Source organism: Oncorhynchus nerka, linkage group LG23 (genome assembly GCF_034236695.1).
Source record: "Oncorhynchus nerka isolate Pitt River linkage group LG23, Oner_Uvic_2.0, whole genome shotgun sequence".
NCBI lineage: Eukaryota > Metazoa > Chordata > Actinopteri > Salmoniformes > Salmonidae > Oncorhynchus > Oncorhynchus nerka.
In genome coordinates, this window is record NC_088418.1 from 31,800,607 (window position 1) to 31,820,538 (window position 19,932).

Consider the following 19,932-nt stretch of genomic DNA (forward strand, 5'->3'; position numbering starts at 1 on the left):
TATTTTACTAGGCAAGTCAGTTAAGAACAAATTCTTATTTTCAATGACGGCCTAGGAACAGTGGGTTAACTGCCTGTTCAGGGGCAGAACGACGGGAATTCGAACTTGCAACCTTTCGGTTACTAGTCCAACGCTATAACCACTAGGCTACCCTGCCGCCCCATGTATAGAATCAATCTTTAGGATGTTTTTAACATAGATCTTCAATAATGTTTCAACTGGACAATTCCTTTGTCTTTAGAAATGCAGGTCGCTCTCATGGCCACGCGCGTGACCAGCTCATGGCCTTCTGCCAGACCCCTTAGTCAAACAGCTCTTATTCTCTCCCCCTTCACAGTAGAAGCCTGAAACAAGGTTCTAAATAATGTTGACATCTAGTGGAAGCCTTAAGATGCAATATGACCCCATTTACACTGTATATTAGAAAGGCAATGAGTTGAAAAACTATAAACCTCAGATTTCCCACTTCCTGGTTGGATTTTTCTCAGGTTTTCACATGCCATGAGTTCTGTTATTCTCACAGACATCATTCAAACAGTTTTAGAAACTTCAGAGTGTTTTCCATCCAAATATAATATATGCATATATTAGCAACTGGGACTGAGTAGCAGGCAATTTACTCTGGGCTCGCTTTTCATCTGAACGTGGAAATGCTGCCCCCTATCCCAAACAGGTTTTAAGGACTTGTAAAGACTAAAATAATGTTGGGCTTTTAAATTGATCCCATTCTGACTCTTCATGCAATAGACTATAGGCCTAGTGTAATGCGTGTACAGACGAAATGTAAGTTGTAAAAGCCAATTGTTATTACATGCCTTATATTATGTCATTCCAGATAGCTATAATTTGCACTTTTTGTATTCCACTAACATTCTTTCAATAAAGTTAGTTTAATTAATATTATATTAATTGTTTTTGTCTTTCCTGATCATAAATAAGATTAAATGCTATTTGTAATTTTGGTGTAGATTTGTGTTTAATATACTATCCAGATAAGAAAGTGTCTGTTCCAGGAACATTTCATAGAATTATTGAAAAATACCATGGGTCACGAAAACAGCTGTAACTTGTTCACAGTAAGAGGTATTTCTATTCTGATTTCAGATGTTCAATCGTTACCAAACAAGGAACACTCAGAATGATTAAACTTTTTCTCTATCTTCATTAGAAAGTTGTAAATGGCAGTTGTTTTGAGTTTTGTTTTTGATTTTCATATAAGATACACATTTTCACAGGTGTTCTCTTAACTGATTACAATTGGATTGATGGGGTGCTATTATATGTCACATCATTTTAAAGGGATATTTCTCAGCTTTCTAAATACATTGATATACTGTTGAAGTCAGAAGTTTACATACACTTAGGTTGGGGTCATTAAAACTTGTTTTTCAACCATTCCACAATTTTCTTGATAACCAACTATAGTTTTGGCAAGTTGGTTAGGGCATCTACTTGGTGCTGTATAATTCACTGTATCACAATTCCAGTGGGTCAGAAGTTTACATACATTAAGTTGACTGTGTTTTTAAACAGCGTGGAAAATTCCAGAAAATTATGTAATGTATTTAGAAGCTTCTGATAGGCTAATTGACATCATTTGAGTCAATTGGAGGTGTACGTGTGGATGTATTTCAAGGCATACCTTCAAACTCAGTGCCTCTTTGCTTGACATCATGGGAAAATCAAAAGAAATCAGCCAAGACCTCAGAAAATTATAGACCTCCACAAGTCTGGTTCAAGGTACCACGTTCATCTGTAGAAACAATAGTACGCAAGTATAAACACCATGGGACCACATAGACGTCATACCGCTCAGGAAGGAGACGCATTCTGTCTCCTAGAAATGAATGTACTTTGGTGCAAAAAGTGCAAGTCAATCCCAGAACAACAGCAAAGGCCATTGTGAAGATTCTGAAGGAAACAGGTACAAAAATATCTATATCTACAGTAAAACGAGTCTTATATCAAAATAATGTGAAAGGCTGATCACCAAGGAAGAAGCCACTGCTCCAAAACCGACATAAAAAAGCCAGACTACAGTTTGCAACTGCACATGGGGACAAATATCGTACTTTTGGAGAAATGTCCTCTGGTCGGAAGAAACAAAAATAGAACTGTTTGGCCATAATGACCATGGCTATGTTTGGAGGAAAAAGGGGGAGGCTTGCAAGCCGAAGAACACCATCCCAACCGTGAAGCACGGGCAGCATCATGTTGTGGGGGTGCTTTCTGCAGGAAGGACTGGTGCACTTCACAAAATAGATGGCATCATGTGGAAGGGATTTGGGGATATATTAAAGCAACATCTCAAGACATCAGTCAGGAAGTTAAAGCTTGATCTCAAATGGGTCTTCCAAAATGGACAATGACCCCAAGCATACTTCCAAAGTTGTGGCAAGATGGCTTAAGAACAACAAAGTCAAGGTATTGGAGTGGTCATCACAAAGCCTTGACCTCAATCCCATAGAAAAGTTGTGGGCAGAACTGAAAAAGCATGTGCGAGCAAGGAGGCTTACAAACATGACTCAGTTACACCAGCTCTGTCAGGAGGAATGGGCCAAAATCCACCAACCTATTGTGGGTCACTTCTGACCAACTGAATGTGATGAATTAAATAAAAGCTGAAATAAAATCACTCTACTATTATTCTGACATTTCACATTCTCAAAATAAAGCGGTGATCCTAACTGACCTAAGAAAGGGAATTTGTACTAGGATTAAATGTCAGGAATTGTGAAAAACTGAGTTTAAATGTCTTTGGCTAAGGTGTATGTAAACTTCAACTGTATACACTACCATTCAAAAGTATGGGGTCACTTTGAAACGTCCTTGTTTTTGAAAGAAAAGATAACTTTTTGTCCTTTAAAATAACATCAAATTGATCAGAAATATAGTGTAGACATAGTTAATGTTGTAAATGACTATTGCAGCTGGAATTTTAAAGGAATATCTTCACAGGCGTACAGAGGCCTATTATCAGCAACCAACACTCCTGTGTTCCAATGACACGTTGTGTTAGCTAATCTAAGTTAATCATTTTAAAAGGCACAGCTATGTTAGCACAGCTGAAAACTGTTGTTCTGATTAAAGAAGCAATAAAACTGGCCTTCTTTAGACTAGTTAAGTATCTGGCATCAGCATTTGTGGGTTTGATTACAGGCTTACATGGCAAGAAAGAAAGACCTTTCTTCTGAAACTCGTCAGTCTATTCTTGTTCTGAGAAATGAAGGCTATTCCATGCAAGAAATTGCCAAGAAACTGAAGACCTTGTGCAACGCTGTGCACTACTCCTGTCACAGAACAGCACAAACTGGCTCTAACCAGAATAGAAAGCGGAGTGGGAGGCCCCGGTGCACAACTGAGCAAGAGCACAAGTACATTAGTGTCTCTAGTTTGAGAAACAGACGCCTCACAAGTCCTCAAATGGCAGCTTCATTAACTGGCAGCTTCAGCAAAAAAAAGGAACGTCCCTTTTTCAGGACCCTGTCTTTCAAAGATAAAAATCCAAACAACTTCATTGTAAAGGGTTTAAACACTGTTTCCCATGCTTGTTCAATGAACCATAAACAACTAATGAACATGCACCTGTGGAATGGTCGTTAAGACACTAACATCTTACAGACAGTAGGCAATTAAGGTCACAGCTATGAAAACGTAGGACACTAAAGAGGCCTTTCTACTGACTCTGAAAAACACCAAAAGAAAGATGCCCAGGGTCCCTGCTCATCTGCGTGAACGTGCCTTAGGCATGGAGCAAGTAGGCATGAGGACTGCAGATGTGGCCAGGGCAATAAATTGCAATGCTCGTCCTGTGAGACACTTATGACAGAGCTACAGGGAGACAGGACGGACAGCTGATCGTCCTCACAGTGGCAGAGCACGTGTAACAGCACCTGCACAGGATGGGTACATCCGAACATCACAGGATGGTAACAACAACTATCCGAGAAACACCAGGAACGCACAATCCCTCCATCAGTGCTCAGACTGTCTGCAAAAGGCTGGACTGAGGGCTTGTAGGCCTGCTGTAAGGCAAGTCCTCACCAGACACCACCGGTAGCAACGTCGCCTATGGGCATAAACCCACCGCCGCTGGACCAGACGGGACTGGCAAAAAGTGCTCTTCACTGATGAGTCGCAGTTTTGTCTCACCCGGGGTGATGGTCGGATTCGCGTTTATCGTCGAAGGAATGAGCGTTACACTGAGGTCTGTACTTTGGAGCAGGATATATTTGGAGGTGGAGGGTCCGTCATGGTCTGGGGCGGTGTGTCACAGCATCATCGGACTGAGCTTGTTGTCATTGCAGGCAATCTCAACGCTGTGCGTTACAGGGAAGACATCCTCCTCCCTCATGTGGTACCCTTCCTGCAGACTCATCCTGATATGACCTTCCAGTATGACAATGCCACCAGCCAAACTGCTCATTCAGTGTGTGATTTCCTGCAAGACAGGAATGTCAGTGTTCTGCCATGGCCAGCGAAGACACCGGATCTCAATCCCATTGAGCACATCTGGTACCTGTTGGATCAGAGGATGAGTGCTAGGGCCATTCCACCCAGAAATGTCCGGGAAGTTGCAGGTGCCTTGGTGGAAAAGTGGGGTAACGTCTCAGAGCAAGAACTGGCAAATCTGGTGCAGTCCATGAGGAAGAGATGCACTGCAGTACTTAATGCAGCTGGTGGCACACCAGATACTGACTGTTTATCATTTTGACAACCCTCTTTGTTCAGGGACACATTCTTCCATTTCTGTTAGTCACATGTCTGTGGAACTTGTTAAGTTGATGTCTTAGTTGTTGAATCTTATGTTCATACACATATTTACACATGTTAAATTTGCTGAAAATAAACGCAATTGACAGTGAGAAGACGTTTCTTTTTTTGATGAGTTTAGTACCCGCAAAACACCAGTCTCAACATCAACAGTGAAGAGACGAAACCGGGATGCTGGACTTCTAGGCAGAGTTCCTCTGTCCAGTGTCTGTGTTCTTTTGCCCATCTTAATCTTTTATTTTTATTGGCCAGTCTGAGATATGGCTTTTTCTTTGCAACTCTGCCTAGAAGGCCAGCATTCTCTTTCTCTTTGCTTATTTGAGCTGTTTTTGCCATAATATGGACTTGGTATTTTCCCAAATAAGGCTATCTTCTGTATACCTCCCTACCTTGTCACAACACAACTAATTGGCTCAAACGCATTAAGGAAAGAAATTCCACAAATTGATGCAGACAATTACATTAATGGAAGCAACAATCCACAATATTAAAGCTGGTTTTACCTATGTAAGACAAACCACAAGGACATGTCAACATGTAAATAATATTGGTGGACATGCAGGTAATCAGGCCCTTGATCTTAAATCTTTGTCCTGTGTGTGTGTGTGTGTGGGGGGTGGGGGGGGGGGGGTGGAGTGGTGTAAATGACTTGCATTTGTAGGTCAAGCTGCATTGGCCACATTTGTAATTACCCTCCGGAACCTTGTCCAAAAACATCTCCCTTTTCTCTGGTGGGTAATCAGATTTAACCACAATATCACTCACATTTGGAGGTATTTTAAAAACCATACATGGGGGATATTTAAAAATGGGTTGCAATTGTGGGTCAGAATCAATAATGTACCAGTGTTTCCTGATAATGTCCTTAAATGTCTTCCCCAATGGTGAGTATTGGGTAAAGCATGATGGGACATGGTCTGCTTTTTCTTTAAGGCTTTCCAACTGTGTTAGTCCTTCAAAACGATGATTGGCATGTTTTACCCAATTGTCTTTTGTACCCCCTTTCCTTAAATCTTTGTGTGAGGTCCGTGGTCTGTTTCTGATAAGAAGCATCAGAGCTGCATATTCTTCTGATACAACTGAATTGACTTATAGGGAGACTTATAAAAAGTGGACGTGGATGAAAGCGGTTACCTCCAAGGAGGGTATTTCTGTCCGTAGGTTTCCTATAGAGATCTGTAGAGGGAGGGTTTGTCCTTAATAACCATCACATCAAGAAAACTGATTTGTGATTGGTCATAGTTAATGGTGAAGTGAAGGTGTTCATTCATAGAGTTTAGATAAGCATGGAAATCCAAAAGTTCTTCCTGGGTGCCTGTATAGATCACGAAAATGTCATCCAAATATCTCCGAATTAGGAGAATATTGGAGAGAAAGGGATTAAGGCCTGGATTCATCACCACCTATTTCCAAATATTTCTCATCCATTTTCACCTAATGATGCTGACACATTGTTGTTTGAAACTTTACTTTCATATCAACGAGTGTTCAGTAGTTTTGGTCAGGAGTTGTGTTCAGTAGATATGTGGTTGTGACAGTACTTGTCAGTATTTGTGGTCAGTAGTTGTTTGGCTGTGGTCAATAGTGGTAGCCAGGGGTTATGGTCTGTTGGTGTGTAGTTGTGCTCAATTGTTGTGTGGTCAGTAGTGTGGTTGGGGTCAGTAGTTTTGGTCAGCAGTTGTGTGCTTGTAGTCAGTAGTTCCGGTCAGTCATTGCACGGTTGTGGTCAGCGGTTATGGTCAGGGGTTGTTTGCAGTAGTGTGGTTGTGGTAAGTAATTGTAGTCAGCAGTTGTGGTCAGTAGTTGTATGGTTCAGTAGTTGTGGTCAGAAGTTATGTGGTTGTGGTCAGTAGGTTAGGTCATTAGTTGTGGCCGGTAGTTGTACGGTCAGTAATTGTGTGGTTGTGGTCAGTAGTTGTATGGTTCAGTAGTGGTGGTCAGATGTTATGTGGTTGTGGTCAGTAGTTGTGTGATTGTGTAATGCCCATGTTGAGACAGGTGCATTATAATGGTCCATACACCCAGTCACCACAAATATACAGGCGTCCTTCCTAATTCAGTTGGAAGGAAACCGCTCAGGTTTCCATGAGGCCAATGGTGACATTAAAACAGTTAGCGTTTAATGGACGCGACAGGAGAAAACTGAGGCTAGATCAACAACATTTTAGATACTCCACAATACTAACCTAAATGAAAAGGAAGCTTGTACAGAATAAAAATATTCAAAAACATGCATCCTGTTTGCAACAAGGCACTAACTTAAAACTGCAAAAATGTCGCAAAGAAATGTTGTTTGGGGCAAATCCAACATCACTGAGTACCACTCGCCATATTTTCAAACATGGTGGATGCTGTATCATGTTACGGGTATGCTTGTTATCGGCAAGGACTAGAATTTTTTTTAAACATATTTTTATGAAAATAAACAGAAGAGAGCTAAGCACAGGCAAAATACGAGACCAAAACCTGGTTCAGTCTGCATTCCAGCAGACAGTGGGAGACAAACTCACCTTTCAGCAGGACAATTAACCAAAACACAAGGTCAAATATACAGTGCATTCAGAAAGTATTCAGACCTCTTGATGGTTTCCACCTATTAATACGTTATAGCCTTATTCTAGAATGGAGTAAATTATATTTTCCCTCATCAATCTACACACAACACTTCATAATGACTGGTTTTTAGAAATGCTTGCAAATGTATTACAAATAAAAAAAACTGAAATATCACATTTACATAAGTATTCCGACCCTTTACTCAGTGCTTTGTTGAAGCACCTTTGGCAGCGATTACAGCCTCGACTCTTCTTGGGTATGACGCTACAAGCTTGGCACACCTGTAATTGGGCAGTTTCTCTTATTGTTCTCTGCAGATCCTCTCAAGCTCTGTTAGGTTGGATGGGGAGCGTCGCTGCACAGCTATTTTCTGGTCTCTCCAGAGATGTTTGATCGGATTCAAATCCGGGCTCTGGCTGGGCCACTCAAGGACATTCAGAGACTTGTCCAGAAGCCAAGACAACGCAAGAATGGCTGTGTGCTTAGGGTCGTTGTCATGTTGGAAAGTGAGCTGTCGCCCTAGTCTGAGGTCCTGAGCGCTCTGGACCAGGTTTTCATCAAGGATCTCTCTGTACTTTGCGACATTCTTCTTTCCCTCGATCCTGACTCGTCTCCCAGTCTCTCCCGCTGAAAAATATTCCCACAGCATGATGCGGTCACCACCATGCTTCATCACAGGGATGGTGCCAGGTTTCCTCCAGACATGATGCTTGGCATTCAGGCCGGAGTTCAATCTTGGTTTCAACAGACCAGAGAATCTTGTTTTTCATGGTCAGAGTCCTTTAGATGCCTTTTGTCAAACTCCAAGCGGGCTGTCATGTGCCTTTTACCGAAGATTGGCTTCCGCCGGGCCACGCTACCATAAATGCCTGATTGGTGGAGTGCTGCAGAGATGGTTGTCCTTCTGGAAAGTTCTCCCATTTCCACAGAGGAGGTCTGTCAGAGTGACCATTGGGTTCTTGGTCACCTCACTGACAAAGGCCCTTCTCCCCAGATTGCTCAGTTTGGCCGGGCGGCCAGCTCGGTGGTTCCAAACTTCTTTCATTTAAGAATGGAGGCCACTGTTCTTAGGGACCTTCAAGGGTGCAGACATTTTCAGAACCCTTCCGCAAAATCTGTGCCTCGACACAATCCTGTCTCGGAGCTCTACAGACAATTCCTTCGACCTCATGGCTTGGTTTTTGCTCCGACAGCTGTGGGACCTTATATAGACAGGTGTGTGCCTTTCTAAATCATGTCCATTCAATTGAATTTACCACAGGTGGACTGTCAAGGATGATCAATGGAAACAGGATGCATCTGAGCTCAATTTCACATCTCATAGCAAAGGGTTTGAATACTTAAGTAAATAAGTTGTTCATTTTTAATACATTTACAAACATTTCTAAAACCTGTTTTTGCTTTTTTATTATGGGGTACCGTGTGTAGATTGATTAAATAAAAACTTTTCCTCACCAATTTTAGAATACGACTAACAAAATGTGGAAAAAGTCCAGGGGTCTGAATTCTTCCATTTTGTTCAGTGTTTTCATCTTCAGTGATGAGTTGAAGATTAAAGTTGTTGTTGCACTAATGCTCTAGCACTAAAGCTCCTGCAAGCAAATGGCAGCTGTGCACTGCACTGTCCCTTCCCTGGCTCCTACACTCTAAATGGACTTTAAGACCAGTCTTTCTCCGGCTGAGGTACAGAGCATGCAGTTGTTAAGGCTGACCGAATCTGGATATATAGGTCTGAATCCACTCATTGATTGTAGTCAATAAGGACAAAAGAAAAGCATTTAGATGAAAATGCATTCAAAGCTTCAACCCATACGAGTCAGCATTCCCAAGGTGAGCAATACTCAGAAATGTTGCTGGAATACATACGACGTCCATAATAAATTACACAGATTCAACCTCAATATCCACACATCGACATCAAAACAAGATAAAAATGATCGATCTCACTAACTTTTACCAAGACAGGTTTTGTTTCTTGGTGCTAATCGTCAAAGATATTCTACCTGCTCATTAGAACCATCAGTGGTTTTTGCCTGTAGTCCCCTCACCCTCAAATGTCTTGCTCTTCCTTCTCCCCCTCTTCACTCAAATGCCTGACAACACTAAGCACTCTTCATCCCCAAAGCTGACATACTCTAACTGTGTGACATGCATGCACTCCCCCACAACAGTTTTCCCTCTTTCATTTCAAGTCATGCTGTGATAGACTAACAGACCAATTTTCATGCAATGTGTCTTTATTAAGAATGTGCCTTGGAAGGATACAAGTATCTCTAGTGCCAGGTTTTCTTATCCATGTGATTTTGGTTGTACTTCTATAAAATTGTCATACATCAATGAAAATCAACAACATGCCAATATCCACATAGATTATAGTAGCCAATGGTAATACAAAGACTAATAAAGACTAACAAAGACTAGCAGACTACCTCTCCTGTCCACATTATAAGAGCTATAATGTTAACTCATAACTATGAAGACGCCACAATATATACGTTACCTTATCTGCAGAATAATATCAACTCTTGATTACAATTAATTTTAACATCTAAACACTAACAGAGGGGAAAAATGCCTAATATATTAAATCATACAGAACATTTGCATTAGGGTAGGAATTGCTGTTGATGGACTTTGAGGTCAAGGCATAGTAGTATCTAAATTAAAGGTGGTCTCAGAGGCATGACAGATGCATTAAGTAAACAGCGTAGTGGGTCAATTTCTGCAACAACTAAGAGCGTTGAAGTGTGTGGCTCAACTTCTCTTCCGTGCACATGTGCATATACTGTGTGTGACCGTGTGAGTGCCTTGCATCTCGCGCATCAATATTTGCGATGCTGCTCATGGCAATGTAATTTAATCTACCTTTAACTTAAAGTTCCAATTTTAAATAATTACCCATCTAAAGTGTTGGGCAACAGAAGTTGTGGGAATGAAAGGTAGATACTAACCAGAAATTTTGCTTGGATTCTAGGGTAGATACATTGTAAAAAACTTTTCTTTTTTTTTATCCATCAATTTATTCACTTAATTGCGGCTTTGATGATTGAAAATTGAGTCAACGTTTTAAATGCGGGGTAAAACATTTTATTTTAGCCACCTCTAAGCAAAACACTATAGGAGTAACAGGGGCATAATTTGCATGTTCGAATTTTGTGGACAAATCACTTCAAGGAACTTCAAACACGTTACCATCCACAGTTATGAGAGTAAAGTTATACTGTGTATCGATATAAAAATCACTTCAGCTGTGACGGAAACATGACGTGTCGGTCCAATTTGATAAATACCGACAGAATTTTTTTCGTTCGACGTGGTGGGATCTTTTTGTGTTGGTAAAATTAAATATGCGGTGTTAACACTAGGCGCAAATATTGATATAATAACCATCATATCAAAGTAAACTTGGAGTCACGTGATGATATGGTGTGTGGTCTACATCGTCACGCACTGGTTTGTATCCGCAGCAATTCGGTTTGGTGGGAACACACCACTGGTGGAAAAATTCACATTTTCTGTATGCAGATTATGAAAAATCTGTCACCAAATGGATGGAAACCTGGATACTGACTTCATTTGAGTTGATTTGGCCACACCATTTTTTCCCATCAACAATGCCCCCTTTTGCTTCCATTGTTTTCTAGTTAGCTGTGGCGATTTAAACAAATCTGAACCCTACACATAAATGCCTGGATCAATCGACAACACAATTAAGTGAATAAACCAATGAAAATGTCAAGTGAACTGAACCTTCCCTTTAAAGTCCACCACTAGATACTCAGCATGGGGATCAGATACCCACTTGATTAAATCGGAAATATTACAGATTATATTCTCTGGGTCCCCATACACTCGATACCCAGGGCTCTTACCGTATTTCCAGTATCACCAAAGTGAAGACTGGCAATTCAATTTATTGTGACCAGCCACAACAGTGCAGTGACTATGTAATTTGGTATATGCATATGGACACACACACCACGGCCATCTATCATGGATAGCTCTGTACTTCAAAAGCATCAGATGATGAAACTTGTGGTTTAAAATCTAAAACATTATCAAAAAGGTACAAGAAGTAAAGTTTCACCGATTCACGGTGGCAGAACTTTTAACAATTCATGGACGCTGTAAATAACCTGCTATGATTTGTTTTGAGGTTTTTCCACTTCTCTGGTCAGCAATGCTCTCATTCATTAACAGTCTAAAGGCCCATCCTCAATGTGGAAAATTGATATAAAGTCACTGAATTACATATCATTTTGTGTTCCTCCTGCCACCCATTTTGTATCCATTTCACATTATTTCCAGGTCCTAAGCCAAACACATGGAGATATATATTGCGGTCACCAAAAGCTTTAAAGCACAATGACAACTTAATTTTTTTGGCACAATTGTGTCCTTTACTTTGACTTTGTTTCGTGCCCAAGAAATGTTGATCCCTTCCATCTTCTCAGCAGTTGTGTGTTGGTGAGTGTCGTTCCCGCCTACCCTCGCACTTAAATTACAAAATGGCTAACAGTAGCCTGAAAGACAGGAAGGATATGCACTGACTGAACCTAGAATCTAAGCCTATTCAGAAATGAAAGGGGAATTCTTCCTCTGAAATTAATTTCTTCTTTGAGTTTCTATTGCACGGCAAATCCCTCAAGCACCTTCATGTACCGATGGGATTTTATGCCAAGCTGAATTTCTGATGTGTCCTTTCGTCAGGGCAAGGAAGGATGGACTAAGCAGACATTTTGTTGTCCTCCAATGATTGTAGGTAATCAAGCTCTGAAACAATCCTCCCAGTTTCTCTCACATGGATCATACCTCCTTTAAACAATCTCTTCTGTTGTTGTTGTCAACCTTTCTCACCACATCTCGTTTTTGGTCAGTCTCTCTGATCATGGCCAGTGGTTGAGGTAATGGCGCCTTGTCAAGGACAGTGTTCAGTGTTGGGCAGAATACAAAGTAAGGGATTATTCCGATCGTCTGTTTCTCCACTGCAAGATCCATCATTGGAGAAGCCCAGAGCAGTTCGGAGCGGAAGCATCTTGCATATCGTTTTTCCATTAACAAAGGATTACGTAATATCAATTATAGAAAGGTATGTAATATCAGGTGTATAATATTCATAGCATGTCCAGTTAATGACTACACTGTAAGAGATGGTAAAAAGGAACAGTCAGCTATATGGGTCCTGTTTCCGGATATCCAACTGTTAGATCCGGTTTCACGGCAAGACGGTACTCAGGATTTCACATTTACTAAAAAAAAAAAGAAAGAAAAAAAGAAGGAACACATCAGCATCAGTAAAGCAATTTTTCATTCTGCCAGCTCAATATGGAAGTAGAAGCAAACAGAGCTACAGAGAACAGTTACATAACGTATCAAAAAGGGCCGGTCCAGTTGTGTGTACAATATGATTGTTTTAGCTCCAGTCGCTGCTCAGTGAGTTAATTAGGACATCTCTTTGGCTTAAGACCCGATGGGATGGACATTTTTCACATTCGAAAACAGCCAAAGTGCTGTTGTTAAGCATTTGATTGAACTTAAGTGAACTAAACAATCCCACATGGGTAATTTATTTTGAGTGATTGACCCAGCTTATGGCTGTGTGAGTATTTTTGGAGTGAGCCAGTGGACACACACAAAAGTCCTGGGCCCAGTTTCACAAACGCATCTTAAGGCTAAGTATATTGTTAAAACCTTTGCAGGAGCAAAATCTCTGAGCTGTTTCCCAAAACAATCATTATCAAAGTTGCACTTACATTTGAGTTAATTAGCAGACGCTCTTATCCACAGCGATTTACAGGAGCAATTAGGATCAAGGGCCTTGCTCAAAGGCACATACAGATTTTTCACCAAGTCGGCTTGGGATTCCAAGCAGCGACCTTTCGGTTACTGGACCAACACTCTTAAGCGCTAGGCGCATCACTTGAAAACACTTGTTATTTACCCGACTGCCTCAGACTGCTAAGTGAGTCGTTAGATGCTCTTTTGCATCACTTTATACACAGAAGTTCTCCACTAAACATAGAACCAAGCTTTTTATCTGGTCTCTCAGTGACCACTGATAACTTCGGAACGAAGTTGACTACAAATACAAAGTTGTCAATGTCTTTGTAATTGTTACGAGCAAAGGATAAAGATATGTTTCAAATGAAAACCGAGATGACTGCATTAAAAAATAAATACAGTATAGGCTACATAGGCCTATAAAAATGTTTGGGGGTTGAAATCAATTTCATGTTCAGTCACCTGAGTTCCATTTAGCTAAATGTAGGCTACATTGTCATTTTTGCCTCAAGATATTTCATGACCTGTAACATGTACGCAATAATGTGCCAAATCTGTGATCTTGTGAATTATAGGGTTGGCTAAGCATTAGAATAAGCCACCTCAATATTTGCAACCTTATAGGTGATAACATCTCTCTAGGAGCTGATCCATCATAAATATGGTGAAATAATTCTAAATGTTAAGGTAAAATTCGAATGGAAAAAGCTGATGGGAGGGAGAGCAGCGCTGACTTTTTAAAATTGTAGATAAGTAAAAACAACGACACACTTAGCGTGGAGTTTTGGGAAGCATGTTACATCTTCGGAAGTTGTCAGAAACGATGTGTCGTTAACACTCGTAAGCCTAAGTTCCATTGCTATAGGGAAACTGGGCCCTGTTTGATTCCTCTAAAACGCAGCCTTCCTTGCTCCCTGTAGTTCAGGGCTGTCAAACTCATTCCATGGAGGGCAGTGTCTGCTCATTTTTGTTATTACTTTTTCATTTGTCTCCAATGAAGACCTAGACAACCACATGAGGGGAGTTCCTATATAATTAGTACAACGGAGGGGTGAAAATCCACAAACACTTGGCCCTTCATGGAATGAGTTTGAGACCTGTGCTGTAAATGACCAATGATCTTTAAGTGATTGGATGATTAGATAAGTGAAATGTGATCACCCTAATGTTTTTGGGAAGGATATCAAACCCTCAGAAGTCCCATAGGCCCCTGAGCTTAAGCCCATGCATTAGCTCTGGGAGCTAACAAGTCTCAGGCATGGTTACTCATCACACAAGCGTAATTAACAGAACCCTTTTTGGTACACTTTCACTAATCCAAATCAGATATCAGGGAAGGAAGGAGGATTGCATTTCAAGTCCTCGAAGAGTGCCGGCCATGGGATTTGTTGGAAAGGCTTTGGGACTTCTGGTAGGATTCAGAAATTAAGAGAGTAGGGCCCGTATTCATAGTCTTGAGTAGGAGTGTTGATCTAGGATCAGTTTTGTTTTAAAGATCAAAGACAAAACTGATTCTCGATCAGCACTCCTACTCTAACTCTTTATAAATACAAGCAAACAGAGGTTGGCCAACTGTGATACTCACTCGCCAGGTTTACAATGCAGGCAATGATGATGACTGTCCCTCCTATCAGTGAAACTGTAGAGAGCATCCTGGCGAGACGACCCAATCGTCGAGCTCCATCCAGGTTGCCCTGCTCCAGACTGTTCTTGGACTAGGAAAGGAAGAAGGAAGTACTTTGTTAGGTATGGACTGCTTAAAGGACCAGTGCAGTCAAAAATATGATTTTACCGTGTTTTATAAACACTACATGCCCAAAAGTATGTAGACACCTGCTCGTCGAAAATCTCCTTCCATTATCATGGGCATTAATATGGAGTTGAACTGACGTGTTGGAAAGGTGGCATCCTATGACGTTGCCACGTTGAAAGTTACTGAGCTCTTCACTAAGGCCATTCTACTGCCAATGTTTGTGTGCATGGCTGTGTGCTAGACTTTATACACCCATCAGCAACAGAGGTGTGGCTGAAATAGACAAATCCACTAATTTGAAGGGGTGTCCACATACTGTTGAATATACAGGATTATTTAGACCACTCGACTTTTCCCACATTTTTGTTACGTTACAGGCTTATTCTAAAATTATTAATTCGTTTTTTCCTTCATTAATCAACACAAAATACCCCATAATGACAAAGCAAAAACTGGTAAAAAAAGAAAATAATATATATAACATTTACACAAGTATTTCAGACCCTTTACTCAGTACCTTGTTGAAGTACCATTGGCAGTGATAACAGCCTTGATTCTTCTTGGGTATGACGCTACAAGTTTGGCACACCTGTATTTGGGGAGTTTCTCCCATTCTTCTCTGCAGATCCTCTCAAGCTCCGTCTGATTTTTTTCAGGTCTCTCCAGAGATGTTCAATCTGGTTCAAGTCCGGGCTCTGGCTGGGCCACTCAAGGACATTCAGAGACTTGTCCAGAAGCCATTCCTTCGTTGGCTTGGCTGTGGGCTTACGGTCATTGTCCCGTTGGAAGGTGAACCTTAGGACGGCAGACTGGGACAGAGCTCTGGAGGAGGTTTTCATCAAGGATCTTTTTTTTTTTTTTAACCTTTATTTAACCAGGCAAGTCAGTTAAGAACAAATTCTTATTTTCAATAACGGCCTAGGAACAGTGGGTTAACTGCCTGTTTAGGGGCAGAACGACAGATTTGTACCTTGTCGGCTCGGGGGGGTTGAACTTGCAACCTTCCGGTTACTAGTCCAACGCTCTAACCACTAGGCTACCCTGCCGACCCGATCTCTCTGTACTTTGCTCCGTTCATCTTTCCCTCAAACCTGACTAGTTTCCAAGTCCATGCCTCTGAAAAACATCCACACCGCAGGATGCTGCCACCACCATGCCTTTAGGTCTTTTGGTGGTTCATGTGCCTGTTTTTTACTGTGCCGGCCACTCTACCATAAAGGCACAATTCTGCAGAGATGGTTGTCCTTCTGAGTCTCATGCCGAGTCTCGGTGGTTCAAAACATCTTCCATTTAAGAATGGAGGCCACTGTGTTCTTGGGGACCTTCAGTGCAGACGACATTTTTTGGTACCTTTCCCCAGATCTGTGCCTTAACACAATCCTGTCTCGGAGCACTACAGACAGTTACTTCAACCTCACGGCTTGGTTTTGCGATGACATGCACTGTCAACTGTGGGACCTTATGTAGACAGGTGTGTGCCTTTCCAAAATATGTCAAATCAATTGAATTTACCACAGATAGACTGCAATTATGTTGCAGAAACATCAAGGATGATCAATGGAAACAGGATGCACCCGAGGTCAACTTCAAGTCTCATAGCAAAGGGTCTGAATACTAATGTAAATAAGGTATGTTTTATTTTTTTAAACATAAAAAATGATAAAAACCTGTTTTCGCATGATGAGGATTTGTTATCCATTTTAGAACAAGGCTGTAATGTGACAAAATGTGGGGAAGGGGTCTGAATACTTTCCGAAGGCACTGTATAGTGTATATTTACACACTTCGCGGTTGGAATAATACTGTGAAATTGTGACAATTATGATAATGCCCTTTTAGTTTAAGAGCCGTTTGAAAAGACCACCTGAAATATCATCCTGTTTTGGTGGGATGGAGTTTTGGCTTTCCAAGGTGACCACAGCTATTTTTCAGCTTTCACCTGCCCACTCCCAGATAGTTCTAGTAAACAACTCACCTTTTGCTAAGAAGCTATTTTTGTTTCTTTTGACCAGAAAGGTACTTAATTGTTACCCAGAAATGGTTTAATAGAGATAAAAACAGACTAACACTAACAGCACAAGGTATTCTGAAGCCAGACACAAAGCTGGTAGCTTGGTCCCAGTCTGTGCGCTCTTGCCAACTCCTATGGTTATGAACTGGCATGACAATGACCATAGAGGTTGGCTATACACCACAAACAGATCTGGGACCAGGCTACAAAGCTGGTGCTAACCGTCAATAACACCACAGCAGTCTAAGATGTATAGAAGTAGTTTCTGATACAAAGATACAGAACTTTCTGATGAATATGAAACCACAAGCATAAAGGCAAAGGTCTTCAAAGCTGTACTAAAAATAGTATTTAGCAAACATTGCAGATCATTTCACACTAAAATGTGACAGAAAGAGGAACACAGTTGTCTAGCAGTAGTCCTGCAGTTCAATCCCCGGTCTTGCCACTCCCTTACTGTGCTATATCCTTCTCCCCATCTACATTTCTAACCTGTCAAAAGAAAGAGGCTTACCATAACAGAGTAGACAAACCCCACAATGTTGATTGGCCAGACAGGGCAGAAGCAAGCCAGCACAGCCAGTATTAGGTAGTCTTTAGGCTTGGCTCTGTCAATGGGTGGGTTGGTGGCGATGCTGGAGTGGCGTGAGATGGAGGGCCGTGGTGAGAAGGCGGTGTAGCCGATGGAACCGGCACGACTCCCCTTCCGGGTCTTGCTGTTGTGGGGGTGGTGGGAGTAAGAAATGGACTGCTGCCTTCTGGGAGGTGAGGAGATGACTGAGGAGGTGGTGTCAGCAGGGGCTGGGTGAATACCATTACCTAGAGAAGGGGGGGATGTGGATGAAAAGCATCAGTAAATGATTGAACTAGTGTCCCCTGAGCACTAGTAGACCAGAATCGTATATTAAATGGATTTGACATGCCCCGAACTAACCGTCCAAGCAAGCGTATGCTGTACAACTGTCCTGGATTCCGCAGGCATACACTTAACTTAAATGAGTCCGAGCTTAGAAAGCTTGGGCTGTGTGGTCTAGTGGTTAGTGCCGCAAACCCTGGCACAAAATACCAGTCGGCATGGGGTCAAATCCGACCCAGTGCCCTTCTGACTTGCAACTCTGCTTACTTTCCCATCTTCCCTCCAATATCCTATGCACCAATAAAATACGTAAGGAGCGGGACTGCGCCACTGCATAAAAATGTTTTAGCATGTCTTACTGTTCTCCATTTTCTCATTGATCACAATGACCAGTTCCCCTGCCGTGGCTTGGCTCAGGCAGGGCCCAAAGCTGGTGGTGGTGCTATGGATCTCTTGTTCCTCCATCTCTGGTGGGGACGTGACAGTCACAGCGATGATGGGAGCTGGGCTTAACAATGATGTATCTTGGTCCAATAGGGACGGCTGTTCCTCGCCTGGCCAAATGGCGGGGGCTGGGTTCATGTTTGTGTTCAGAGCCATGTTGATAACAAAGGAGTGTGCTTGTGGGCTTCTGCTTACTTTCGATACACCTGGGGGATAGACAAAGGGGTTGAACAATGACAAAACAAAACCTGCTTACCAACTATTATTTACACTCTGTTCAGTTTTGCTATTTGCTATTTTACTTATTGAATCTGTACTCACTGGCATATGAGCGCACATTATAATCTTAACCTTCTTTAGTATTCTGGGGGACTTAGGGCCTGAAGATAAATTCTGACCAGTTTTTTTTCTCCAATGCTCTGCTTATGTAATAGTAAATATAACAGGAAAGGCTAAGAGGCCAAACAGCTATTTTAAACACTGATCTGGACCTTTGCCGCTCAGGGGAGAATTAATACAAAAAAATAAAAATGTATAATAAAATGTTGTCATCAATTAATTATTCAATACAAAGATATAAAAAAAGGCAGCTGGGGCACGTTTTTATAAAATAATGCTAATAATATTATTGGCAAAAGGTCTATGTGCAGGTGTACACAGAACTGCTAGTATTTCTTGACGTGTTCATAATCACTTTCTGAGCACAATGGGGCATATGATTACAGGCTATTTAGCACAGAACAATGGGACAACAACAAAAAAGGTAACATGGACAAAGCCACATGGAAGAGTGAAGACATATGGAAGGAGAGTGAAAGGGGAGGGGGATTATACAGCTACAATTATGGGCTAGAGCATTGGATACAAATAACCTAGTTGAAGGAATAGGCCAATAATAAAAAGCAAACGTTTACGAAAAGGGCAATGACTGTGGTAAAAAAAAAAAAAAACGTTGCACATGCAGCAACGTAGGCTTGCATTGAAAACATAAAGAAACGGGATACGACATAAGTACCCAGATTCTCAATTCACAAGGCGTTATCACGGCCTATTGGTATTCTACACAAACCATTTTATTGAGGATAATGGCATAAGAAAATTGACGACGGTAAAAAATTACAAACTCACCTTTTATCCAACGGATTCTTCAAAATACCCGAAATGACCCGTGATTTTGCATGATAGTATTTTCATACGCGAACCCAATTGCATTCCGCGATGTATTATTCGTTACAGCCTTCAGTATGTTTGCATGCGCAACTCTGAAGTATGTTTCCCAAATACGCGCATCTCTTTTGTAATTTTCTGGAAGACGTGTACAGTACTGAATTACGTGATGTAGAGCGGTTTCGAAATGCTGCGCTTCGGGGGTGGGGAGGGTGCAGAGAATGTGGATCAGATAAGAGGGGGAAAGCGTGAAATGAATAAACCCAGCCTACGTGCAGTGGGAGGGATGGATTGATAGCGCAGCACCCAACAGAAACGCATCCTTTGTCGAGTGCCTAATTTCCCAATGCCACATTTACGCGATAAAATGATTGCCAACAGTTTACTTATTAAACGCATTCCCACATTAAGGTATGTGTAATAATTAGTTATCAAAATAGAGATACCCTTCCACGTGTTCTGCTATTGTCATATTTCACCAATGGTAATATTATTTTGAACAGTGTTGTTGGCTATACATTTGTACAAACAAGCCACATCATTGAACAACAACACATACCATTAATATGGTGTGTAAGTAAGGACTGGAAA

General features: G+C 41.4%; 1 protein-coding gene across 1 annotated transcript; it reads right to left on the reverse strand.

The window, feature by feature from the left end:
- Positions 1–9,548: 9,548 nt before the first annotated feature.
- Positions 9,549–19,752, reverse strand: prrt2 (proline-rich transmembrane protein 2). Its single transcript, XM_029629740.2, has 5 exons — positions 19,303–19,752; positions 18,090–18,380; positions 17,389–17,693; positions 14,696–14,825; positions 9,549–12,578 (listed from the first exon to the last, which is right to left on the reverse strand). Exons 2-5 carry the CDS (start codon positions 18,328–18,330, stop codon positions 12,562–12,564), a joined length of 693 nt encoding a protein of 230 aa, XP_029485600.1. The 5' UTR covers positions 18,331–18,380; positions 19,303–19,752; the 3' UTR covers positions 9,549–12,561.
- Positions 19,753–19,932: the final 180 nt, after the last annotated feature.